General features: G+C 38.7%; 1 protein-coding gene across 1 annotated transcript; it reads left to right on the top strand.

Moving 5' to 3' along the window:
• Positions 1 to 295: 295 nt before the first annotated feature.
• On the top strand, positions 296 to 27264 carry LOC137936506 (ubiquitin-like-specific protease 1D). Its single transcript, XM_068781225.1, has 14 exons — positions 296 to 612; positions 1472 to 1523; positions 9958 to 10052; positions 10486 to 10745; positions 11376 to 11421; positions 11614 to 11690; positions 11815 to 11847; positions 11971 to 12066; positions 13693 to 13795; positions 22689 to 22786; positions 23055 to 23177; positions 24251 to 24365; positions 26485 to 26592; positions 26665 to 27264. Exons 1-14 carry the CDS (start codon positions 343 to 345, stop codon positions 26821 to 26823), a joined length of 1635 nt encoding a protein of 544 aa, XP_068637326.1. The 5' UTR covers positions 296 to 342; the 3' UTR covers positions 26824 to 27264.
• Positions 27265 to 27366: the final 102 nt, after the last annotated feature.

Consider the following 27366-nt stretch of genomic DNA (forward strand, 5'->3'; position numbering starts at 1 on the left):
TTGTTTAGAATATTGTAGAAGATTTCCAAAACGAAGGTATTTTGGCATTTTCGAATGATAAAAGAGGTTTTTGTTTCACAGACTGGTTATCTGATCAAGAAATTTTCCAAAGAAAGAGAGCTGGATTTCTCATTAAAAGAAGAAGGGGGTAGAACCGGCGTTCTACAGCGACAGGAAGGGTCCGACCAGCAGTGCAGAGAGTTGGCGTCGCATAGGAAATGCAGCCTATAATTATAAGGGCACCTGCAGTCATTTCTTCTCTCTTTTCGTCCCTCTTTCCTCTCTTTATAACATGACCGGTCTGTCTTCGTGGCGTCGGGAATAGCTCGGAAATTTTCGGCCATGGAGAAACTTCCCCTGCAGCTTAATTGGAAGAATTTATTATCAATAAAGAGCGACGAGCCTCCGGCGGAACTCGAGGTCTTACCCGGATCATCCCCGAAAGAAAATTATGAGTCTCTCCAAGATAACCAGCTCGCTGAGTCGATTCAGCGGCATCAATGTCACCTCCGTCTCTCTCACAAGTTGCCCGACAAAGGCGAAAAGCTTCGCGCCAATCTCAAGCGCTTGACTGATGAGTTAGAACGCAGAAAGTTGTCCAGACTGCAGAAGGTTATTAATCTCCAACCGCCTTGCATCCTTCTTTTAACGTTGTTTTAAGGTAGTTGATGTTTTTAACTGAGTTCCTCACTCCACTTGAGTGTTGAAATTTTCCGACCTTAAGATAGTAGGGGCAAGGTTGTGCTGCTAACGACGGCGATGATTTCAGGGTTGAATGTTGAAGCGTTCTTCCTGTTATGACATCCCGTTCTTTTGCAAGTATTCTTGGTTTGAAACATACAATTTCATCGTTGTTATCGCCAGTTTTTCCCTTTCCTGATAGCAGGCCTTTTTTTTGGGTGGTTTTCTCAAGACCGATTACTTTAATCTTTCATTGAAAGCCTTGATCTAGATTCTAAAATGCTCTCTGCTGCGGTGAAAAGAAATACTTGTAAATGAAAACGTGATTATTCGTCTTTTCTAGTGAGAAAGTGTCTTCAGGTAAAAATTACTTTTTCAGCAAATGGTGGCCGCAATAGTTACTACTCTAGACTGCACCTTGGTTAGCGACCAATTGTGGTACCATCTTAATGTCCACCTGTTCTTTTAGCTTCTTTTCTGGTTTATGATATTCATTCAACTCACTCTTAGTGCGTTCCCATGTTCATCATGTCATAAGATTTATTTGATTTAATCTGCTTTTATATTTATTAATTTTCTGTGATCCTTTTTATGATTGTAGACACAGCTCATGATTATCTTGTAAGCTGATGAACTACTCCGTGCTAAACAATTAGACAATATGAAATTTGGTGGACCAGTGCACATTACCTGAGTTTTTTTTTTTTTTTTTTTAAAAAAAATTTCTTGTAAGTTAGAGGCTTTGATATATTCATCATGTTTTCCATGGGTATGTTTTGCCCATTGATAGGATGCTGAAGGATCTGAGAAGCCAGTGTTGTCAGGAAGCTCATATTGCTCAGGTGAGATTAAAATGAAGCAATGAAATTTCTTGCAAAATTGCTTTTGTAGCATTAGTTAGTTTTTTTTTTTTTTTTTTTTTTTTTTTGAGAACACAATTGTTTGGCCTGGACAAGCATATATTTTTTTATTTTATTTATTTTTTGCCCTGAAGTGCAAAGATGGTTTTGAATTTAGAAAGTCTTATGGAGGTAAGCTGATGATAGAGTAGATGGAGGAAGAATCATGTACCTGATGCTAACATAGTTGGGATAAGCTATGGGATGTACATGACGACAATGCTGATCTGTTACCAATTGGGAGTTAAAAGATTCGATTTTTGATGAAAATCTGGTTTCTTAGGTGCAAACTTTTACCAAAACTGTTGGGTTGTTTGTTAATGGTAGTATAGCTGTCTAGAATCGGCTCCTTCTCCCACTGGCAGAGCTGAGAATATTGTAAAGGAACTTTGCATGGAGAAAAAAAAAATATGACGAAGAGACATGGAAAAATATGATGGAATTGGCACGCTTAATGGGCGTGATGTATCATGAACAGCTGAATGGGGACATTACGGCGTCGGGAGTTCAAGGCTAGGGTAGCAAATGATCTTGCTGTCTTGGAATGTCAGAGGGATTGGCTCTACCCGGAAGCGCGACACGATATCAAGTTACCTATCTCAATTTAAGCCTTCTATTGTCATATTCCAAGAAACAAAGTGTCAAGAGATGACAGATGATATTGCCAAGGAACTTTGGGCGTGCCCCTCAATCAAGTGGGCATCGGTGAATGCAATTAGCCACTCCGGAGGTATCTTTGTTGCATGGGACACGACTAAGTTTGACTCGCTTAATATCATGGAAGGTCGTTTCTCTCTGGGTATTCAGTTCAGAGATTTATCCACTAACAAAATTTGGTGTGTGGGTGGAGTTTACGGTCCAACTAGTTACAGGGACCGTAGCCTACTCTGGGAGGAGCTTAGTACGCTTCTGGAGAATTGGAATTCCCCATGGCTCCTTGTAGGGGATTTCAATGCCATCAGATACTGTCATGAGAAGAGCCCCCCGGCTACTCGCATTACAGCCTCTATGCGAGGCTTCTCAGACTTCATTGGGGGGAATGGTTTGGATGAAATTCCCTTATCCGGTAAGAATTACACATGGACAAGCAGTCAACAGCAACCCGTATTATCTAAATTGGATCGGTTCTTGGCATGTTACAACTGGCTGCAGATGTTTGGAAATGTTACCGGAAGAGTTCTGAACAAGGTAGGCTCAGATCACTGGCCTATCTTGTTGACATCAGTGTTTGAAAAATGGGGGCCATCGCCTTTCCGGTTTGAAAATTCTTGGTTAATGGAGGAAAATTTTGAGTCTCTAATTGATGGTTGGTGGGATGAGGGTCCAAGTCTTGGCAGAAGGGAGTGGGCATTCCCCCTAAAACTGCGCTTCATTAAAGGAAAAATTAAGGAGTGGGCCACTAGTCGTCATACCTCTCTGATTGCCGAGAAGGCTTCCCTCATATCTCAAATTGCGGCTCTGGACGTGGTGGAGGAACAAAGGTACTTAATTTCTGATGAATTTTCGCTTCGAGTCTCTCTCAATTTTAAGCTCAGCACTATTCTGCACCAAGAGAAAGTTCGATGGAAGCAAAGAGCCAGATTCAAATGGCTAAAAGAAGGAGATGCAAATACCAAATTTTTTCATGTTGTCGCTTCGGCAAAAAGGAGGTCCAATCGAATTACCTCATTATGCATTAATAATGAGGTAACGTCGTGTCGGATCTCAATAACTAACGAGCTGGTTAAGTTTTTTACAGAATTATACTCAGAGGAGTGTACCAGTAGGCCGAAGCTTACACACATCCGTTTTTCTCGCATCTCCCCAGCAGCGGCAGCACTAATAGAATTTCCTTTTTCTTCGGCTGAAATTGAGCGGGCGGTCCTGGGCATGGAGAGGGACAGGGCACCTGGCCCAGATGGTTTTAATGGAGACTTTTTGAAAAAGTTTTGGGCTCGTCTGAGGGAAGATATAAGTGCTATGATCCACGGCTTCTTCAGAAACGGCATCACATACCGCAGCATTGGCGCGTCATTTATCACATTGGTGCCGAAAAAAGCAAGTGTTGAAAAACCTGAGGATTTTCGCCCCATCAGTCTGGTTACGAGTGCATATAAAATCATTGCAAGATTATTAGCACATCGTTTAAAGGCAGTGCTGCCCATCGTCATTCACAGAGGTCAAGGCGCTTTCCTAAAGGGGAGAGAGATTCTGGATTCCACAATGGCTGCACACGAGCTTATGGATCATTTTAGGTGTAATCTGGGCCCTAGAATCGCCCTAAAGCTCGATCTCGAAAAAGCTTTTGATCGAGTAAATTGGATCTTGCTTGATGAAATAATGGAAAAAATGGGATTTAGTGAAAGATGGCGATTTTGGATTCGGAATTGTGTGGGTTCAGCATCATATTCCCTTCTACTCAATGGCTCGGTATGTGGATACTTTAAAGGAACCAGGGGTATTCGACAAGGGGACCCTCTTTCCCCGCTCCTATTTAACATAGTAGCAGAATTCCTGTCCTCTATGTTCTATTCAGCGGTCGACCTTGGGTGGCTACCTCCCACAAGTCCGCACCGGGCTTCAGTACGCAGATGATACTATTATTTTTGGAATCGGAGATATGCACAGTGTTAGGAGGATAAAGGCAGTATTGGGTCTTTTTGAAATAGCAACTGGGCAGAAAGTTAATTGGGGGAAAACATCTCTCATAGGATTTAATGTGGACCAGGAGAACCTTGCAGAGATGGCAAGTTCATTTGGTTGCTCTACTACTGCACTACCTGCAAAATATCTTGGTCTCCCTCTCTTTCATGGGCGAATTTCTAAGAACTTATGGAACCCGGTGGTGGAAAAAATTGAAGCTCGGTTAGCAACTTGGAAGGGGCGGCTCCTCAGCAAAGCAGGTAGATTGATACTCCTCAAGTCATGTATTGCTGGCATACCAAACTATGCGCTATCCTTTTTGCCCTGCCCGTCATCGGTATGCAAAACCATGGATAAATTGAAAAGAAGATTCCTTTGGAGAGGTTCGAGTGATTCCTTTAAATATCACCTGGTTAGATGGGATGAAGTTTGTTTGCCTAAGAAATTAGGTGGACTTGGGATTCGAAAATCAAAAGAACTGAACAAAGCCTTGCTTCTTAAGTGGATATGGAAGTTTAACACAAATTCATCAAACCTTTGGAAGGATATGGTTCGTACCAAGTTGGGTTGGAATTCTTTATGGTGGATGTCAGGGGGAAATCGAAGAAGGCTATCATCAATTTGGAAATCTCTTCATTTACTTCTTCCAGTTTTCTCCTCAGCTTGTAGATTCTTTGTGGGTAACGGCAGGTCTCTTAAATTTTGGGACGATTGGTGGACAGGACAGGAACCTTTGAGAAACTCTTTTAGCAGTCTATTTCTCATCTCCACTCAAAGGGAGATAACAGTGGCAGATGCTTTCGAGGGAGGTGTTTTGAGTCTCCATCCCAGAAGGGGTCTTTCTGATGTAGAAGCAATGGAAGCAAGCCGCTTACTGGATTCTTTGAATCATGTCAGGATGAGGCCTTCTAATACAGACAAGTTCATATGGTGGCCTGACAAAAGCTGAAAATTCTCAGTTGCATCCTCATACAGACACATTAATGGTTGGGACCCAACGCATAGTGCGCTTGATATTTATTTTGTGTAGCGTCTTTGTTGCCCTCCAAAGGTAACATGCTTCATGTGGAGTGCCTGCCAAAATAAGATCCTTACAGCGGATGTGCTTCGAAGAAGGGGTCACCCCTGAATAGACTTGCTATGTCCTCTTTGTAACATTGAAGAAGAATCCGCCAGCCATACCCTGTTATTATGCCCGTATTCTTGGAAGGTTTGGTCCTCTATCTTTTGCAATTTCGACTTGCAAATATGTATCTCTGCAGATCTGTTCAGTTTTAGCAAGTCAATCTATGGTTATCCCCTTCCTGGGCTCGGTAAAATGATGCTATCGACATGTGCCAATTTTGTGCCATGGGGGATTTGGAATGAACGGAATAGGAGGCGGTTCGAGGCTAAATTTGAATCTGAAAAAAATGTAGCGGACAAAGTGATGGGCCAAATATCCACCTGGCTCTTGACAAAAAAACCTTTTAGTTCTTTCAAGGGTACTTCTATTCGTGAAAACTGGAGCAATCTAGCAAGGATGTATTTGGGGACCAAGACTCAAGTTATGAAAGAGTGGGCCCCCCCAGAGGTTGGCTACTTAAAATTGAATTTTGATGGTTCTTCTCTCGGTAATCCGGGGATCGCAGGTTTCGGAGGTGTGATTTCAGACTCATTTGGCAATCAGTGGTTTTCTTATGCGGGTCCATTAGGCATCTCCGACTCAACGTCTGCAGAGCTTCATGGTCTTCTCAACGGGCTCCGGATTTTCAAAGATAAATGTAGTGGCCCAATTCACATTGAAGGGGATTCCAAGGTAGTCATTGGATGGGGCCGTGGCACTTCATTTCCGCCATGGAGGCATTGGGAAATTTTCCAGGAGATTTTAGAGATAACCTCACTATTTTCTTGTATTTGGTCTCACACTCCGAGATCTGCAAATTCGGCAGCAGATGTGCTTGCCAAACAGGGAGCATCTCTTCAACATCTTGTTGTTACGGATATGCTCCCTATCTCTTTGTAATTTTTTGTTTTTAATGGATTACATCTTTATCAAAAAAAAAAAATGGTAGTATAGCTGTATCTGTAACTTTAATGAATTGTTTTATTCTTCTTTGCCCTGACTTAGTGGTTGCTTGCTCTTGATATTTTTGCTTGGTTACAATGTTAACATAGCTTGATGGGCTGGAAAAGTTTTAACATTTTCTCTTAGCAACTTGTTATGAATATTGTGCAAAATAGTTATGCCTTTTCTGAAATTATATTTTTTGGTGGCCCTATAAATCATTGAAGTATTAGTATTCATGTCATTGTTTCATAGTTATTGGCTTTCCCGAAGAGGATATAAAACCCCAATACTGCATACTAACTGCCTAAGAAACCTTAGATTCTTAATTGTTTCATATAAAATTTTCTGGCAACTATCTATTCTCATTTTCAGCGTGTAATTCCACTGACTGCTGCTAGCTCACCATCCACTTTATCTTCAAATTGTTAATTTTTTCACGCAAACTCTTCTGGCATACTATGTATTCTCATTTTCAGTGTGTAATGCCTGCTACTAACACACCATCCACTTGATCTTCAACATTTTCCTTACTATTGGATACTTCCCTGCACTATAGGGGTTTTGACCTAAAGAATTATATGGGCATCTTGAGCATGAGTCTTAACATTCTTTCCATCTTATTGTCTTTCTTCCTCATTTCACTTAAATATCTAAAGGTCTCCTTGGTAGAAGCCGAAGCACCCTTGTTAGGAACAACTGTTTTTGTGTTAAGTTTCCCAATTGTTATGTCACTCAGTTTGCCAACATCACTCAATTTTTAATGTTTCGCACCTGCCCGCCACCCCCCCCCCCCCCCCCCCCCCCCCCACACACACACACACACACACACCCCTCCTCTTTTAAATTCAACAATACTTCTCCAATCCAACTTTTGGCCAATCAGTCTCACCACCAGTGCATAAAAGGTGATTGCTTCCTTGCTAATCGCCTCAGGGCGGTTCTCCCTATTGCCATTCATCATGGGCAGAGTGCTTTTATCCAAAGAAGGAACATACTTGACTAGGCCATGGCATATCACGAGCTCATTCACCACTTTAAGGTCTTAAAGCTCCCCAAATTCATCCTCAAGCCTGATTTTGAAAAAGCCCTCTACAAAGTTAACTGAAAGCTTCTTGACACCCTCCTAGGGAAGATGGGATTTGGGGAAAAATGACGCTTTTGGATCCAAAGTTGCATCTCCTTTGCAAGCTACTCTGCTCTTCTCAACGGAACGGTTTGTGGGTACTTTCAGGGAACTAGGGGAATCAGACAGGGAAACCCCCTTTCTCCCTTGCTCTTCAATGTGGTGGCAGAATTTCTATCGTCCTTGATCTATTTGGCCAAGAACTTGGGATGACTCTTCCCCACGACGGACTGCACAACCTTTGATATTCCAATCCTCCAGTTTGCAGATGATACTATTTGTTTCAAGGTTGGTACTAAGGATCAAATCAGAAATTTGCATGTTGTTTTTGGGATTGTTTGAATTGGCTTCTGGTCAGAACATCAACTGAAAAAAAATCATTCTTGTAGGCTACCACATCGATTCATCTGTGCTTTGGGGTATGGCTGACTACTTGGGATGCACCTTGGGAAATCTGCCAGTTACATATCTGGGGCTCCCACTTTTTGACTCTTGGCTTTCGGTGTCGCTCTGGTCCCCCCCTCATTGAGAAATTTGAGAAGAGACTAGCTACTTGGGAGGGGTAAGCTTCTATATACAGCAGGGCGTCTCACTCTCCTTAAGTCTTGTTTGGCAGGGCTGCCAAACTATTTGCTATCATTCATGCTTTGTCTGGCCTCTGTTTACTCCAATATTGACACCATCTATCAGCGCTTTCTCTAGAGAGGATCAAAAGACACCTTCAGATATCATTTGGTCAGTTGGAAGGATATTTGCATGCCCCGTAATAGGGGAGGATTAATCATCCGGTCTACGAAGGAAAGGAACAAAGCCCTTTGCTCAAATGGATCTGGAACTTCAACATCAAGCATAACAGCCTATGGAGAGATATGGTTAGGTTCTACTTTCAATTTTCAGGTGCCTGGTGGAGTGAGGATGGCGTCACTCGCTTCCTATCTCCGATATGGAAATCAATTTATAGGCTTCTCCCAGTATTTAGAGATACAACTTCCTTTCACACAGGCAATGGAAGGACCCTCCTCTTCTTATTTAGAGATACAACTTCCTTTCACACAGGCAATGGAAGGACCCTCCTCTTCTGATTGGATGAATGGTATGGCCCCTGCCCCCTCTCTGAGAACTTCCTGGGGCTCTCTAGGGTGGCTAGGGACCTCTCTTGCTCAGTGGCTGATTCTTGGAGGAATCATTCATGGAGTCCCTTGTTCTGTCAGGGACTAAATGATCAGGAAACTTTGCCTTTTTGCTCTCTCCTCTCCAAACTTAATAGTACTACTATCCGGGAGTATGCAGTTGATAAACTGACTTGTAAGCCCAACGTTAATGGCCGATTCACTGTTGCTTCTGCTTACTCTCATATTAGAAAGCAAGTCTACAATATGCATGAGCACAAGGCAAACCTTGCATGGAAGCTCTCAAAGGCAAGTAAAATCAAATTTTTCGTGTGGTTGGCCATCAGGGAATAGATCTTCACATCTGACAACCTTTATAGAAGAGGCTTCACCACCTCTGATCGTTCTTGACCCCTTTGTGGGGTGTGCAATGAGATAGTTCAACATGTTCTCTTACATTGTGGATTTTCTTGGCAAGTTTGGATGAAGATTTTTCAGAAGATTGGGCTCCAAATGGGCTACACCAGGACCTCTTCGGCACCTATGAGATGGTTATGGGGATTTGCCTTCCTCGGTTGGGCAAGTTAATTATCTTGGCATGTCCCATGGTGCCTATGGCTAAAGCGAAATAATCGGAGATTCAACTACGAAGCTAGCACCCCAGACAATACGGCTTCACATGCTGTGGGCCTTATCTCGATCTGGTTACATACCGGGAAGGAGTTTACTGCTCTATCGGGTGTTTCCCTTCGGGAAAACTGGAATTTGATTGCTCATATGACAGGCCCTTGCTGGACTTTGGTTATGGCCATCTGGGATCCTCCCCCTTGCAACTGCATCAAACTCAATTTTGATGGTAGTGCTATTGGCTATCCTAGGCCGGTTGGAGCAGGTGGTGTTGTCAGAGGTAGCAATGGAGACTATATTCTATCTTATGCTGGGTCGGTGGGCTTTGCTGATTCAAATATTGTTGAAGTGAGTGCTCTTCTATTCAGCCTCCGAATCTTCAAAGAACGTCTCCATGGCAAGTTGATTATTGAAGGAGACTCAAAGACTGCCATTAGTTGGTGTTCAAAATATAGCTCCCCCCCTTGGCGCCACTGGCCCATCACTGATTGTATTGTTGACATTGTGTCCTTATTCATTGTAATTGGAATTTCATTCCTAAATCAGCCACCTCTTTGGCTGATAAATTGGCACAATTTGGAACTTCCCGGCGATCTCTCATTATTTGGGAAGGCGTCCCCCATTTGTAATCTGCTCATTTGAGCTTTTGTCTTAATAAAATTCAGCACCATTTAAAAAAAAAAAAAGAAGAAATTATTCAAAGATTTGCTTAAGTGACACTTTCTTTATAATGCAAAGTACTTAGACTTAGAGAAACGGGGGAAAACTCCCTCTCTATCAAGGTTCCCCATATCATCTTTATTTTCTGCTTTTTGTCCTAAATTGCTGATACTTAGTGGTTTGCAGATGCATCGCCTGCCATTCAATTAAAGTCTGGAACACCTGAATCTGAGCCACGGTCTTCACTTACACCAAAATGCTCTCGACAAATGCAAGACAAGGTAAAATGCTATAGCAACTTCTTGCGTGTACCCAAAACGACCTTTATGTAGCATTCCAGAATGTGCATCATGGATGTGTGACTTGGTCCCACCAGCCAAATCTTCCTGGAGTGAAGAGGTCAATTTCCAATAATTTATCTTACTTCTTCTTGAAAATTATATTTTCACTCTTATCACTTAGCAACAAATGCATGATCCCTACCAATTAACCAGATAGGGCTAATCCAAACAATGAGATTTCCCTGTTGACTCCATGACCTTTCAGCTGGTGGGTTCTTATCACATGTAGATATGGTTTGCATCCAAAATATCCAAGGGCCAAGTTTAATAACTTTGTGATTCTGGATACTACTGTATTACTTTATGTATCTTTGGTACGTCCAGACTTTTTAATGCTTACTTAGCAGATAATAAACACGTTCTCTTTCATCAGTCAGATGGTAGCCTCTCTAGTGCATTTGATCAGGACCTGAATTATTTTGGTCGGACTAACCGCAAGAGTTGCAGAAGGATGGAGAAAGGGAAACCAATGCCTACTGTGTCTTCCCGGGACTTACCTTTTAGATCTCCAAGCAGTTTGTCTGACATGAAAGATAAAAGTGGACGCCCAAATGCAGATCAGAGTGGTATCTCTTATTCCAAAATTTCTTATCCTTGTAATGGGAGAAGCTCGCCTGGCCATTCTTCTAAGAAGTATGCTTTTCTTTCGTCGAGCCTTTATTTTCCTGTTCCAATGTATTGTCATGCTTGAATTTCTTAATTCATAAGTTACTTTAGGGTTTATCACAATATTAAATGTTATTCTAATGTACTTACGGTTGGTTGGGTTTGTTTTGGTTCTTTATCCAATTACTTGACAGCAGGCCATTTTGTTTTTCCTCTATACCTTTTTTGAGTAGCAAATTGAAGTTGGATTGTCAACAAATAAATTGATATTCTTTTACTTGCCCTATCAACTTCAAACTGGTTGATATCTAAATTTAGGGCATTCATTTCTGTATTTCTCTCCTATTGTAAGATATCTGGTATAAAAATAATCCACATTATTTTTCTCTTGTTAATATACTCCAAGTTCTTTGAAAAGCTGTGCATGAATGGAGTCAGTAAACTCTCTCTCTCTCTCTCTCTCTCTCTTTCTGTGTGTGTGTCTGTGAATATGGATTTGTATTTATGAGTTATATAGATGTGTATATGTGAACAAAATATTGAACCATCCAATTAATTAAATTTAGTATAACACTTCTTCTTTATATTTGTTGAGCATAAGGCTGTACTTAGCATTTGAGATACCTATCTAATATTTTATTTATTACTCTTGAATAGAAGGGATGCCCAAACTAAATCTTCACCAGCTTCAAAAGTAAGAAAGGTAAATCTGCTTTCTAATTCTTTAGTCCATGAGAGTTCTAATTATTGTTATTCTTATTGTTATATTACTTTACTTTTAGTTATTACAATTATTGAACTTCCATCAACATGAAATTCACTATCCTGTTATGCAGTGTTGATTTATATTGCTAGTTCAGAAAGCAACTGTAGGATTTTCTTCTTAATGAGACAGGTCCAGACTGTGGTTCTTTTGGATGAGGATGAGGCGCAACCCACACATCCTGTAGAAATAGAGAAGGCTGAAAAATGGTAAAGTGACAAGCTAGACCATATCTTTTGACGTATGTTTGGCTTTTATAAGTTCAATTATGCTCAATCTCCTAGTTGTCAAATTGTCAATCAGCTGTAGTTTGACATTTGTTACCTGCTTCAGGATGAAGGATGCTAAGATTTATTACCCTTCAAGGTATTCTTTTACTCTTTATCTATTGTGCAAATGCAAATATTAATGGAACAATTAAATCTCACACTTTCTCATTTAGGAATATTAAATGCAATTAGTGTGTAACATGGGCTTTTCTGCATGCAGGAGTGATCCGGAGGCTGTTGAACTTTGCTTCTCTGATATGGAATGCTTAGATCCCGAATCTTTTGTGTCATCACCTGTTATGAATTATTACATTCAGTAAGTATACTTTATCAAAAAAAAAAAAACATTCAGTAAGTATATATTTGCTTCAGATTATTAAAAATTATGCTATTTTATTGTGTTGATACAATGGGCTGAGGCTGTGGCAGGCTCGTTAGTATGTTATGGAAGCAAATGCCGTGTTATATCTCATTTGCATCTTGCATGATCATCATGTTCAGAGCCTTAAACCCACTATTTTTGGTCCAGTATTTGCTTGGCATCACACACTACAGTCAGCTATTTCACTTGCTGATTCTAGCTAGAGATGGTATTGGCCTCCAACACCTTGTTGTTGGAAAAATTCTGCTCTTACAGGCTTGCATGTTTATTTTGTCTCTTTCCTTTCTTTTATTTATTCTTGTCTTCCTTCTTCATCAATAATATTACCCTCCCAACAAATATAAGAAGCTGAATTGCTAAACATTTAGACCATAGTCCTGGTGTGACTCATACATAAAGTGGGTGGTAACTTCTGACATTTCATGTTTAATTTTTATAGAGATTTTATGTGACCTGCCAATGTGATGCAATACCCCTTTACCAGGACTTGGGACCGAGGATTAATTAACTATTGTTGTATTCCATTTTATAAATACAAAATAATTGCTTCCTCTCTACAGCTTTTGTTTAGCTTAAATATAACAACTTCTGATTTTAGTTTAAGCTTAAGTCTTAATTAACTATTGTATCTTGATGTGTAAAACTAGTAAATAATAATAATATTTCTTCCATCTCTTTGTATTAATGAAAGATTTTTTATCCATTTTAGAATTAACTAACCAATAGGGGTGGGAATGGGTCGAGTTTTGTGCAAAACTCGACCCCAACCTGACCCTGACCCTGACCCCAATCCTAAAACCAGAACAAAACTCGACCCCAACCTGACCCTGACCCTGACCCCAATCCTAAAACCAGAACCCGAAAAAAACTCAAATCGTCAAACCCGACCCTGACCCGATCACTGTCCCCACAGGCCCGTCCCTGCCCTGTTCCCATAAACCCGACCCATCCCCGACACGTCCTAACTTTGTTTTATATCCTTGCCTTGTCAGTGTGTCCAGTTCAGGTTAGGTTTTGGAAAATCCATTTCCCGACCTGAAACCTGGTGGATTTTTTTTCCCGCCCTGTCCCCAACCCACGGTGGGAAACTAGAAACCCAAACCCGAGTTTTTTGTCGTGTCGGGTTCCCCGTAAAACCTGACTCAATTGCCATCCCTACTAACCATTGGTGTTTGTCAGTTCCTTCCAATTATGAGGGGTCCCAGAAGGAACTAAAAAACATTGATCCATTATTATTGTGGATTTAGTGCAAATGGTCTCATTCACAAGTTCATTAAGGTCAGAGTTGATCATCAATTTCTTGTTGTTATGATCTTCCCTCTTTAGTGTTTGTTTGCTGCTTTGGCCTTTTGGCTCTTAATGAATTCGCCTTTTTCAAAAAAAAAAAAAAAAAACTGATGAATTAGTGGCGTGAAACTTTATATATGGAAGCAAGTTGTGCTTCAAGATAGTTTATGAATAACATTTTAACAAAATGATAGCTCATCAATGTAACTTCTGTTTTCTATGTGAAAAGTTACATTTGTGATCGTTACCATTCTAATTGTCACATTTTGGCAGATATCTTCAGAAATCAAAATCTCCAAGTGATAGGCCGGGGGGTGATTATCATTTCTTCAACACATATTTTTATAAAAAGCTTGAGGAAGCTGTATCTCACAAGGTAATATTTCTTAGACATTCAAATGAATGTTGGTTTATGTATTCGTCACTTTCAGTGAAGGAATATCCTTGTAGAGTCACATATTTTTCTTTTGACTAAGATGGCAAGAGGCATTTAAAAAAATAAGATGGTAATGTTATTGAAAGGAAAATAGAGGTAAATTACAAGAACAGGAAGGCATGGGGTCTAGAGGGAGGAGAGAGAAATCTAAAGAAAAAGATGGATAAAGAGCACAAGTTCTTGATAGGGAGAATCGCTAATGCATATAGTCCTAGGTACACCATTTGCCGGAGAGTCCACATAAAGAGCATTTTGGAGGAAATGATTCGAAGAGATCAGGCTGGGGAAGGCAGTAACTATGAGATCCAAATTTTCATCAAACAAATCTCAGCTTCCATGGTCAATAGGGACAGACTTTACCTAAAGACAGGTATTAGGTGAGAACCTTCAAAATCAGTGGCAAGGGCAATGCTTGAAAAAGATCTGTATCCTTTGGCTGTGAGAGAGAGCCTCTGCAGTAGTGGCATCAGCCATGCCATGGGGCTCATAAATTTAAAAAATTGTTCCTCCTGATAAGTCTCCATTAAACCTCCTTGGCCACTCGAACCAGTGTTACCATGAGTTCTTGCACCAAAATTACGAGGAGATTTAGGCATGTATATAATGAGATTATAAATTTATGTCAAGATATGCATCAGCAACTAAACATAATTGAACTTTCAAAAAAAAAAAAAAAAAAAAATTATGTCAAAGGAGAGGAAGAAAGAAGCTCAAAATTTTTACTTTTAGTATGTATCTAGTTTTGGAAATTCAGCAATTGGAAAGTCAAACAATGGGGAAATCAGCCAGTCGACAACTTCACTTATTCTAGGAGAGTTGCATTAGAGAGCCTAGAATAACTAGGTCTTATCTGCATAAAAAGGGGGGTTAGTGTGACTTAAATTGCTTTGGAATTGAAATTCTATTCTAGATCAGCACTGATTCTAGATTTAGCATGTCTAGAATTAGTTGTGGACAACTTTTTCAGAAGCCCCAACTTTTCTAAGCAAATCTGGAATTCCAAATCAGTTTTCCAATAACTGAAATGGAATTCCAAAAATGAAAGCAAAATAGGAAAAAATCAAGTATTTTTGTTTTTATATAAAAATAAGTTATTATTTGAAAACATTATAAAATAATTAAGTTAAATTTTATTTAAATAAATAAATTAAGCTATTTAAATATATCAGTTTTTTAAAATAAAAATCTAATTTTCTTTACCAAAATTAACTCAATCATTTAATATTTATAATCTTAATTATAATTTAAAATTTTCAATTTTTACAATTAGTTTAACTATTTCAAACTAACAATTCAATTATAACATGTTATTTATTATTAGTTATTTAAATAATAATAAAATTTAGTCATTTAATGATTTAAAATAATAATTATTTTTATTATTATTATTAGATACTCAATAAAATGATAAGATGTAACCAAACTAACAATAAAGTTATTATTTTTAATAGTGAAAGTGCAATTTTATTTTAATAATATAGCTTTAAATTACTCTAAATATGTTTTAGTTATTTACATGATTATGTAAATTTATTTAAATACATTGCTCTAAAATTAATTAATAATATTTTAAAAATAAATATAATTAATAATTAATAATGTTTTCTTTATTATTAAAAAGATGAATTAATATGATAAAATATTAAGAGAAGTGCAATACAATTGCTATAAATGATTATTATGATATTTTAAATTATGTAAAAAATAACTTCTGAACAATTTTTAATTATAATAATGCTTTATTACTATAAAAATTCAGTACTATGATAAAATATTAATACATTAAGTACAAGTTATTTATTTTGATTAAGTAATATTTATCTCAATTCTTTTGATAGATCCAATTAATTATACTATCATAATATTTATATTATTTAAAAAAGTATGTTAAAATTCCAATTGTCACACAAACTCTGAAATTCTAAATTCTAGAAGCATTTGTTCTAGAATATTAAATACCAGTGACAGAAATCCAGTATAATAATTCCAAACACACTAGCACCCCCTTATGTGCTCTGCCTTGAGAAATTTTTTTCCTTTTAACTAGATGCTAGAATTCTTTCTAAGCCTACTTAAAAATGTCTTGGTTGAATTTTATTTAGTTCAGTCCTGGGAAATTATATATTATTAAATTGCATGAATTAGTAAGTGTATGGTTGAGTTTTAATAGGAAACTCAGTTCTAAGAGGCGACTATGGTTATAGTATTGAAATTAATGATATTTCATTGTACCTTTGGCTCAGATTTTATTTTCTCCTTTTCTGTTTTTTTAATTTGTGTGCTAATTCATTGAATCAACTCTAGCTTATGGACTGTGTTACTTCTTTAGGTAACTCTAGTAAAATCTTGAATCTCAAATAGCAATCTTGAGTACACAACTTTGTATCTTTGTATAAATGACTGTCATGCGGTACTTAATCAAATAGGAGCCCGTAAAGCAGCATGGTTGAGAATGGAGAAATATGGATGGAAGTAGAAAAATCTCATCACTAAAACAAGTAAATATATTTAAAAAAATGTTAAAACCTGATACCATTACTTGTATGATAGGGCCTTAAGTGCATTGACTAACTTGTTTTGAGAGTCTAATATTGAAGTTAGGGATTTTTTTTTTTTGGTATGTATGGTGTTAGATTTGACTGTGAAACATGTAGCACAAAGACAAAGACGAACATGAGAGACCGAGAGTGAGAGCACCAGAGAACTGAGGATTTTGAAAAAGAAGGTGGCACGCCGGAGAATGAACAAGAAGGAAGGACCACTCACTGGCCAAGGGAGACAAACACGCACCTTACAGTTCCGAAAGAAGCCAAAACCTCCATCATCAATGGTGACAACAAATACTATCTGGATAAGCTTTTTCAAAAAAAAAAAAAAATACTATCTATCATCCAACTTGGAGGGAGCTTCCAATAAAAATTGTACTAAAACATCCCTAGCATCAATCTTTTTATCAAAATCAGGGCAGAAGATTTGGACGACCTGATTCACCTATTAAACAAAACAACAACAAATGGAAGGTTGGGAGGATTGATGTCCACGCAAAATGCAAACTATCAAATGGAAATATACGAAGATAGAGACAAGAAATCTGACGGATAGCTGAAATGCGCAAGACAACGATCGTCGAAGCAATGGCGATATCCAAAAATCTCAAAAGTAATAATGGATGGAGATGGCTCAAAACAAAACTACTAAATTTTGAAGAAAGATAAACCCCATAAACATAATGAACAATGGATCGATAGAAGAAGCATGTCCAGCAGCCCCTCCAACGAACCAAAATCCAACAACGAAGATATATTAGGATATGCTACGCTCGAACATAACACCAGCACCAACAAAAGCATATGCACGGAGACTGGCACTGGTGCTGAAACCGGCCTTCACCCAACCATGGCAAAAAGAATTAGAGAAATGCTTGGTTGCAAACACAACAGGAAAATATGCAGATGGGGAATACTGACAGTAGAGGACTTGCCGCACCTGGAGATTAGCAACACCTCCCAAATTTCATTATATGGGACCAGATACTTGGCTGGTATCCTTGGAAACGAATGAGCGAAAAAGACGAATATTAGCAGTAAAAGAGGAAATCAAGGACGACCCTTACTGGGACCTAAAAGAATGGGAGCCTCAGATAGCAGCAGATAGTCAAGCCATTTGGGTCTCTATCAAGGGGATTCCCGCTCATCTATGGTGCGCATGGAAATCGTTTAGGCCATCATAGTAATCATTGGTGTGGTCACAGACTTAGACGAAGAAGCAACTTCAGGCTGAAGGTTAGATTGGCTAAGAGCCCACATACTGGTCGCAGGAGCTGTCATAGGCAGGAGTGAAATCCCCATACAAGTAGGGGGATACATATATCGAGCGAGGGTTGAAGTAGATATGAATCTAGAAATGGCCAACATAGAAAATAGTCGCAATTCGAATAATCACTCAAGAAGTAGCTAGGCTGGGAAGAAAGCGAAGAAAAACTCATCCAGCAATAGTGACAAAACAACTGATAACAGTTTGTCAAGCCTGACGAACAATGCAAGGACTAACACGAACTTGACCCCCAACCAATGATAAAGCTGCAGAAGTTGAAAAAGTTGCAGTAGCTTTAAATGCAAAAGCAAATTCCAATTCAAATTTTAATCGCATGAAGGAAGCATCCAGAAAGTGGTTCCAATTTCAGAATTGATTGTGGATCCGAAAGCCGAGGTAGCATCAGTAGAGGAACTGCATACAAAGAGGGCTCCAGATCCGATCCTCGGCCCAATGGGAGTGGTGTAAATTCCATTGGAGGCAGAAGCAGCATCAGAGACTCCAACTCGCACCAAAACCCCGATGGGCCTCCCAACAGTTGATCGCTCGCGTAATATTGTGTCCCAAGTACAAGTGAATGAAAATTCTGAACTAACCCAATCTAGTCCTAAGCTGCCCGACCCAGCCATTTCCCGATGTCTCTATGTGAGGTAGGAAAGCTCATCGTCCCCGAGCGAAAAAAGAACCCCCCGTAGAAATCGAAAGTGAAACCCAACAAAAACATCAGGTGGGGTTCCTTTGAGATACACATACGACGAAAGGAAATCGAATCAATTGATAAAAGCATCGAAACTACCTTGCAAGAGCAAGATGAATAAAAGCATTGAAACTACCCTGCAAGTCAAGATGAATAAATCAACAAAGAAACGTCATGAGGAGATGATATCTGCCAATGACCATGAGGACACAAAAGAAGAAAAAGAGCAAGTATGTGCCTTCGAGGAAAAGATAGATCTCTTCCTAGAAGCTGCAATGTACGAATTCAGTGCCTCCTTAAAGATGCGCAAATAAGATATTGATGCTTGCAGGAAGAGAATCAAACAGTTGAAAGACAACAATAGAGCTAGTAATCAATGTATCTTATGTCTTGGAATGTGCGAGATCTCGACATCAACAAACAAAAGAGCAATAGTCAGGGAAACACTATAGAGAAACAAGATATCACTGACTATCATCCAAGAAACAAAAACTTAGCCAAAGTATAGGTTATGCTAGAGACATTTGGTACACAAGCCAAAGGATAGAAGCCAAAGCAGTAGGTTCTACAAGAGGCATGGCCATTTTCTGGTACCATCAGCCAGTGGAAATGATAAATGCCGAGGTAAGACAGCATATACTGCCAATTCTCTTCAAATCAGAGAAGGATGGATCTCGCTGGCTGCCTTATCTGTATATGGACCAAACTGCCATTCACTACGACAAGCAATGTGGGAAGAGATTGCCGGTATTCTAAACTTATGGCCCTTGCCATGGGTAATCCGAGGGGACTTTGATTCCATCAAATATGGTTTTGAAAAAAAGAGAGGTAATAAAAGTCATACTACAATGCGAAGGTTCTCTGATTTCATATCAGGTCACACCCTGATCACACCTTCCCTATCGGGGGCTGAATTCACCTGGTCCAATGGCAGATCCCCTCCAATAATGACTAAGCTAGACTTCTATGGAAACTCATCGGGGAAAATTCTTCCAAGACCTACCTCAGTTCGTAGCCCAATTCTTCTGAACCCCCCTTCTCCATTTAGATTTGTTTTAGAGATGGCAACTTACTGATTCAACCAAAAACTTGAACTGTTGAATGCTACACTACAGGTATGGCAACTTACTGATTCTGCCAAAAAGTCGAACTGTTGAAGCAAAAAATCAAGGCATGGAGTGTAGAAAGAAAGATAAATTTTGAGAGAAGGAAAAAGGTTGTCTCCTACACAGGATACAGGGATTTAACAGAAAAGAGGAACAAACAAACACTTACTGCGCTAGAAAATATAGAAGAATCTTACTCAAAGAAGCCTTCAAAAACACTGTCGACCAGGAACCAATATACTGGAAACAGAGAGCAAGATACAGGTGGGTGAAAGAGGGGGATAGCAATACTAAGTTCTTTCATGCAATAGTCTCAACACAAAAATGAAGAAACAGTATTGCACAAAGCTTGATGGCAATTTTTGAAAGAGGACATCATAAAGCTATAGGAAGAATTCTAAGCACATGGGATCACGGCCAAGAGTATGGGTTCATCATTCATTACTCTGATCCCCAAGAAGGAAGGAGCTTGCCACCCAACAGAATTCAGACCCATCAGTCTCATATCAAACCAATACAAAATCCTCTCAAGAGTGCTGGCAAAGAGAATGCGCCAACAGCGATAAGCAAAATCCAATCAGCCTTCCTGCAAGGAAGACAAATCCTGGATTCAGCCTTCACTATACATGAGTGCATGCATCACTTCACAAAAAAGGGTATCCAAGGTGTATTTCTTAAACTGGATTTTGACAAGGCCTTTGACAAAGTAAGTTGGTCATTCCTAGACTCCTTACTAAAAAAGGTGGTACTTCTGGTCAGATAGAGGGGCTGGATAAAAAGTTGCATATCATCTGCAAAATTCTCTATCCTCATCAATGGCATGCCAAAAGGATATTTCAGCAGTACAAGGGGATTAAGACAAGGAGACCTTTTCTCTCCTTTATTATTCAATGTTGCCAGCAAGGCATTTTGCTCAGTGATATATGCTGGACAAAGAACAAGGATGGTTCTCAGGGCTGCAGCTAAAGAAACAACAGCTAAAGATTCCAATTCTACAGTTTGCAGATGACACAGTGGTGCTATGTGAGGGGGAATTAGATCATATCTTAAACATTAAAGCAATACTGAATCTATATGAGATATGTTTGGGCCAAAGCCTCAACTAGGGAAAATCAGGTATAGGAGGCCTCAATCTCAGTGGTTTCATGCAAAATCAAATGGCTCAAATTCTAGGCTGCAAACCACTACAACCCCCCTCAAATTAGCTGGGCTTACCACTCTTCTATGGTAAAATATCCAAACATCACTGGCAGCCAATTCTAGATAGATGCCAATGAAAATTTGATACATGGAAGGGACCACTACTTTCACAAGCGGGCCGGACCAAACTAATCAAAGCCACCTTATCAGTCATCCCGATGTATTACCTGTCGTTACTATCCTACTCAGCAAGTGTGTAACTATCTTTTTATTTGATGTAATAGAAAGAGGGACTTGGCTATGAAAAAAACGGAGGGATTAGCAGCTCAACTATTTTGGTTGATGCCCTAATGTCTAAGGTTTTATGCAATGGCAACTTGTCATCTAAAGTTCAGTTTTCTTCATCAAATCTTGAAGGTTTGATCTTCACATGGTATCAGAGTCTAATCTGTTAGTCCTTTATGAGTGTTTCTATCTTTAATTTTCTGATTTTGGTCTTCATGTGAAGATATTTTCCCGAGACATGTTTTTGGGACATCTTGACAGCAGCTCGTGGGAAATTCTTAATTTGTGAACTGAATTGAAGAGGTTTTGAAGTGCCGAATAATTTATTCAAGCTGTAGAAAAGTGAGGAATCAGCTCATGATCTGCTTATTCACTGTCTTTAAGCTTCCATCTAAGGAGGGCATTCTTAGTATGTTTGGTGTCAGCATTTGCTTACTTGCAGCATTCTCTGGCTTTCGTTGATCATTTCCTTGCATTAGTAGAACTCTATGAAAGTTAGCTATGGCCACCGTTCCATCTCTGGCTCCTTGGGGTGTATATTTGAAATTGCCCAGCTCTCCATTCTGCTTTGGCAAACACACAAGAAAATGTCCCCCTGCTTACTAGCTCCTTCATCTGTGGGCACTACAAGATTGTAATTTAATTTCAGAAATCTCATGCATCCCTTTGTCATTCCTGTGGTGCATCCACAAGGTTGGTTAAGACTGAATTTTGATGGCAATTCGCTTGGTAACAATGTCCTGCAAGCATTGGAGTTGTCAACAGAAAGTGGAGGCTGAAAGGATGTCACTCCTTGCAGGAGTCAAGCTGTAATTTCAGTTTTTTTCCTCCCTAGTAAAAATAGGAGACTTAACTATAATGATGTTGTGGATGACAGTAAAATTAAATCCACTATGGTGGCTCAGTTATATTTGCTTCTGAAAAAAAAGTACTGATTTAGTATTGTTTCTTTATCTCATTTAACTGTTATAAATTTCCTTGCTAGTCACAAAAAGGAAAATCTGAGATAATTCTTTTGTTCTCTGTGGATTTCGATCAGTATTATGGCATGTTTTCCTCCAACTCTTATTATGCGACTGAAGGAGATTTTTTTTTTAGTTTTGTTTTGTTTTGTGTCCTTCTTATGCAGAGGTTGTGTTGGATTTTAGTCAACATCCATAGATCTGGTTCATTGAGATTCAACTGAACAGCTTTTTTATATGGGTGTCTTTTGTACTTATTCTCTCTTGGGAACTGAGAAATCTCCGCTGCAAATTTTCTCTTCTAAGTGTACAACCCAATCTTACAACCTATAGTTTCTAGCTCTTGTTTAATCTCTGTCCATTCTTACGTTTTACAGACAATGCCAGAAGCTACTTTGTCCTTAAACTAGCTATCAAAATCATATGTTATGTTTGACCCGAGTTGCAATTGACAAAAGAAAATATCTTTAACTTGAATGATAGTCAGAATTACTTGCAATGGTCATTTCCTTTCGAAAGTTCCTCCTTATCAAGGGTATCCGGAATGTCTCACAAAATAGCCTCTAAAGAAGGAAATCAGTGATTAGTATCAGAAGAGGATACTCCAATTGTCTACTTTGCTGAACATGTTTTCTCTCATACTTTGCCATTTGTGTGCCTCCCTGAACTTAACATATCAAGAGTATCCTTTTGGCTATACATTCACTTTTCTTACTGTATTTAGATGTTTTGTTTAATTTTTTTCTACTTTTTGTGGTCAATAAATACATATATATAATTTAACCTTTTTTTACTGAATGAGATCATTTTTGTCACTGTGTGATTTACAGCGCCGTGATAAGGACACTTTGTATGAGAAAATCAGAAGGTGGTGGAAAGGTGTTAACATTTTTGAGAAAGCATACATATTTTTGCCAGTACATGCAGAGTGAGTTTTATAAAGATTTGTTCATGACCACATAGCTTTATCTGCATTATATTTTGAAAAATATGGATTGTGTTTTCCCTCTGAAGGGGGCTTTCTATACTTTTTTATATAATTAAAATTATTTTATACCTGTTTTAAGGAAATGTTTACACATTTATAAAGAGCATATTCTTTTTATGTAAACCTTACATATGATCTCCAACAATTGTAGATTTGCTAGTTTTAATGATTTTCTTCTGGTCTGCATATTTGGTTTTAATATTTACAGTCATCATTGGAGTTTGGTCATTATTTCCTTTCCCGCTAAGGAAGAGGAGACAGGTCCAGTTATTCTGCATTTGGATTCATTGGGATACCACCCAAGCAGCGTAATTTTTGAGAACATTGAAAGGTACAGCATTTGAACTCTAATATGTTAAAATGCTTGTGATTGAGGACTCTTTTGTATTTACGTTTCTTGTTTTTAAATTTAGTTCTGCTTTTGCCCTAGCTATCTTAACAGCTTGTAGAATACTTGCTCCATCTCCATTTGAGATGCACTGACGTGGGAATAGGGCTCTGTCATACAAAAAGGAGGCTAGCATATGGTTTATACAATTATACCTGACCCATCATGTTCCAAGCAAAAAGAGAAAAGAATATGGACTGATATGAACTAATCATTTTTGTGGGACCCAAGAAAAATTCATGTTGACCTTGGTGTTAAAATGGGCTTTTATGGTGGTGTCTGCCTATTCTCTTGTTCTTGGAGCATTTTAATGTTTTATTTGTGAATCCTTACTAGGATGTAGCATGTTCTTAACATTGCATGTTTCATTTCCTAAAACTGCTTGAGAAAACCATGGAGACTACTCTCAGTAACCATTTATTTTATGTGGACATGCCCTTTTTTTTGTATTGTATTGTAATGTACTGAAGACCAAATCAAATCATAAAATAAATGTAGCAGAATGATAGAAAAAATTCTGCCCTTGATTTTGATATGTTCGGGCCATTCTGAGGACTCGATGCAGACAATATGAGAGAGAAAATATCCACCAAGACACTGGAAGATACTATTTGATTGTTTGGAATTTGTTTTGTTTCCTACAAACTATTCACCGAAGCATTCAAATAAAACAAGCAAACTTAAATTTTTCCAAAACCAAATTTATAGATGAAAACATTGTGAACTAACTTATTTGTTGTTTATAAATGATCTCCGTGTTTTTTTTTATATTGCACAGTTAGTGAATTAACTTTTCTTCTTCTTTTTTTCATTTTTCATTTTTTTTTTTGTGAAAATTTTGTCTTGAGTTTACAAGACCTTTTATATTCATTTCATGTGTGGATGCAACAGGCAGATGACCTATTGTGCAGGATCTTTTACTTAGCATTATGGATAGTCTTAGTATTGTATTTTTTATAGTCTCTTAGGGAGGCTCTTTTCTTAATCTGAGGGAAGTTTTCTCTGATCTTGTGTAGCTTTCTGAAAGAAGAATGGAAGTACCTAAATCAAGTTTGTGATCATACAAATGTTACTTTTTCAGAGAGAGTGTGGAAGAATCTTTCTCGTAGAATTGAGCGGAAAATCATCCCGGTAAAAAAAAAATTTAGCAGTGCATTCTCTGTGCTTATTGACTATTTCATGTTTCATCTTTTTAGTTCCATTTTTTTTCTTTGTTACAACTGAACTTTTCTACATAGCTTCTATAGGCCAAATCCAGTTCCATGCTGATCATTAGCACAGTAGACTAGCTTTTATACTTTTGTTTTTTAATTGTTTGAAATGGTGGCTATCTTTTCCTGCTGAGAAGAAATAATCAATTACAGAAAGAGGGCAGAGAAGAGGCTCTTAACTCTTCCCCTTCTCTGCCAGGGGAAAAGAGTTCCCCAGCACTAATGCTGGCCAGGAGATACCCTCCTTAGTTAATACATCAGATACTTTACGAGCAGCGCTAAGAGTGTCTGCGAAGATATTGCTAATAAGATATTTCATAATAAACATAAGTGAACTGGTATGGAAGGGTGGAACTTTCTTTCATCCAGCTTATCACAATCTAAGTGTCCCTTTTGATTATCACCGGGGCTAATGTTGCACATATCATTTCTTGGAGTAGAGCCCTGCTTTCAGCTTCAGCTCCACCATAAGTGTCAACGGGACCAGAGAAAGTCATAAGAGGAGAGCCCAGTTGATCCCACGTAATGCTCTTGATTCTAGCTGGATCATGCTTCCCCATAAAATTCCCATCGAATTACTGCTTGAAGGAACCATTGAGGATAAACGCACACATTATTGAGCCGAGGCTGGGGAGAGTGAGAGGCCATTAATTTTTAGTGTTTTCTGATAATGGATAAAGGGAAGGAAGCAGACCTTTGTAGGTACTGTCGTACCATTTTATGTGCAATATTTTTCTCAATGAGGCCTCCAATTGAAGAAGAGCTTCGTCTGAATGTCCTTTTGTTTCTTTCCTTCTAAAGAAACCATGGGACAACAGCTACAAAGGTTTTTCAAAGGTGCTGATTTGTTATTGGCAAATTCCAAAGGAGAATCCCGGGGAGATTGAAGCGAATCCTGAACTTTTTTCGAATTGCACCCTTACCCAAGAGTCTGAAGGGGCAATGAAGCACCAAGCGATCTACTGTTTCTTTGTTTATGACTGGGATCCTCTCGTGTAACACATCATTTGTTAAAATCTTCCTGTGGACAGCAGTCCATAAGAAATGGATTGCCTTCTCTGGACCAATTAATCACGTCCTCATGATATTACAATTGGGGCAAAGGAGGTGCTTGTAGGATTCTTCTGTCGACGAAGAGCCTGATGATCCCAGAGATCAGATAATTGAGCCACAGCCCTCCCCTTCTGCCGACCAACCAACCCTTCAGCATACCTCATCAAATATTCCGTTCATTTAGGCCTCTTCTAAATTATAGGATCCATGATTTTGAAGACCTGTGTGTCCAATATATTCTGAATTGTGATTATTCTGTTTATGGGAAGGTTTTATAATCTTGTAAGCCTGTTTCTCAGTTGTGAGTTACCCAGCCAGGTATCAGTCCAGAAATTAGTGCTGCTACCATCCCTCAGATGGAACCTTATGAACTGCTGCTTGCATTTACAGATTGCCCTCCATATGCTAGAGGCTCTATAGGGGGAGTTTCTGTGGGAAGCCAACTTTTAGGATCATATCCGTATTTTCTGTCAAGGACTTGACTCCATAATGAGGATTTGGCTGCTGCAAATCTCGAAAGCTATTTTGTTAATAAAACTAATTTTGCGTGGAACGTAGATGTTTTGATTATGTCAACTTCACAACTGCAGTGTCCAGGGCAGGTGTCTCGGTTTTCTGTGACATTGGTTGAGATGCCTTGGGTTTAATGTTACATGCTGTTTCTAAACACCCCCCCCCCCCCTGAAAATCCAAGATGTCTTACCAGCACACCCCAGGAAATGGCAGCTCTGATTCTAAGTCTTCTCAGTCTTGTTAAGGCGTTGCAATAACACCTATAGAACTTTTTTTATGTCTGCACAAGGGATAATTGTTTATTTATGTTATTCTCTTATGAGAGTTTGACATTAAACTAATACAATTTAATAAAACTACAGTCTGCCCATCGTGGAACATAATTTAACAAAACCACCTTTATTTATGTTTCTCATCTGCAGTCTTTTTTCTTTATTATTGTGGATAACTTCAGTTGCCATTTTCAAAACCAGGTGCCGCAGCAGAAAAATGATTACGACTGTGGCCTTTTTGTACTTTACTTCATGGAGCGCTTCATTGAGGAAGCCCCAGAAAGACTTCGGAGGAAAGATCTTGCTATGGTAAATGTTCAACTCCTATGGTTTCATTTCATATTCTATTTCTTAGTGACTAAAACTCCTCGTGTTCTTCAGTTTGGTAGCAGATGGTTCCTGCCGGAAGAAGCATCTGGTCTGAGAAAGAGAATTCGTAAGTTGCTTCAGGAACAATTTGAAAGAAGTAAATTAGAGAGTGATCGTAAAGAATCGAGCGACTCTCCTGTAGATAGCGAAGTGCAGTCCTGCGATTCATGAAGGGACCTACTACTAATGATCGGCATAGAGAATGTATAGTTCCCCATTGTCCATAATTACCTCGGCTTCATCCAACGTAAATCAAGGTTAGATTTAGGTCGAACTTCAAATCATATGCTGTTGACAGAAATCATTGGTGTATCTTTTAACTTTTCCATATCGCCAGAAATCGTGCTTATTTTAGGGCTCAATCTGCTGTTTCTGTCTCTTTTCTTGTTTTTCCTTGTATCCTGGATTTAATCAGGAGAAATCAAATTTGATGCTCGATGACATGTTCAGTACTAGTGCTTCGACTTACCCTTGTGGGAGAGAATCTCCAAAGCTGTATTTTTACAATGTTTTGACATTATAATATAAAATATTATGTTCTCTTCGATTTTCATCACCAAAATTATGAAACGTTGATGTTAGGACCACAAATGCCCTTCTAATCGATCTACAAAGGAGCATTTTTGTTAAAAAAAGTAATTGTGAAACAATTCTCTTTTAATTTCCCTCTTATTTCTCTTCCATTCTTGGTCTCTCTGCATCTTTGTAATGTTT

This window comes from Aristolochia californica, unplaced genomic scaffold (genome assembly GCF_029961685.1).
Source record: "Aristolochia californica isolate CCGP_79_NKW_82.1479 unplaced genomic scaffold, dmAriCali1.0.hap1 SCAF_7, whole genome shotgun sequence".
Lineage (NCBI taxonomy): Eukaryota > Viridiplantae > Streptophyta > Magnoliopsida > Piperales > Aristolochiaceae > Aristolochia > Aristolochia californica.

Coding starts and splice junctions, on each gene's coding strand:
- LOC137936506 (XM_068781225.1), top strand. CDS start 343: ATGGAGAAACTTCCCCTGCAGCTTAATTGGAAGAATTTATTATCAATA. Junction 10,053..10,485: donor CTCGACAAATGCAAGACAAG/GTAAAATGCTAT, acceptor CTCTTTCATCAG/TCAGATGGTAGCCTCTCTAG. Junction 11,691..11,814: donor ATAGAGAAGGCTGAAAAATG/GTAAAGTGACAA, acceptor TACCTGCTTCAG/GATGAAGGATGCTAAGATTT.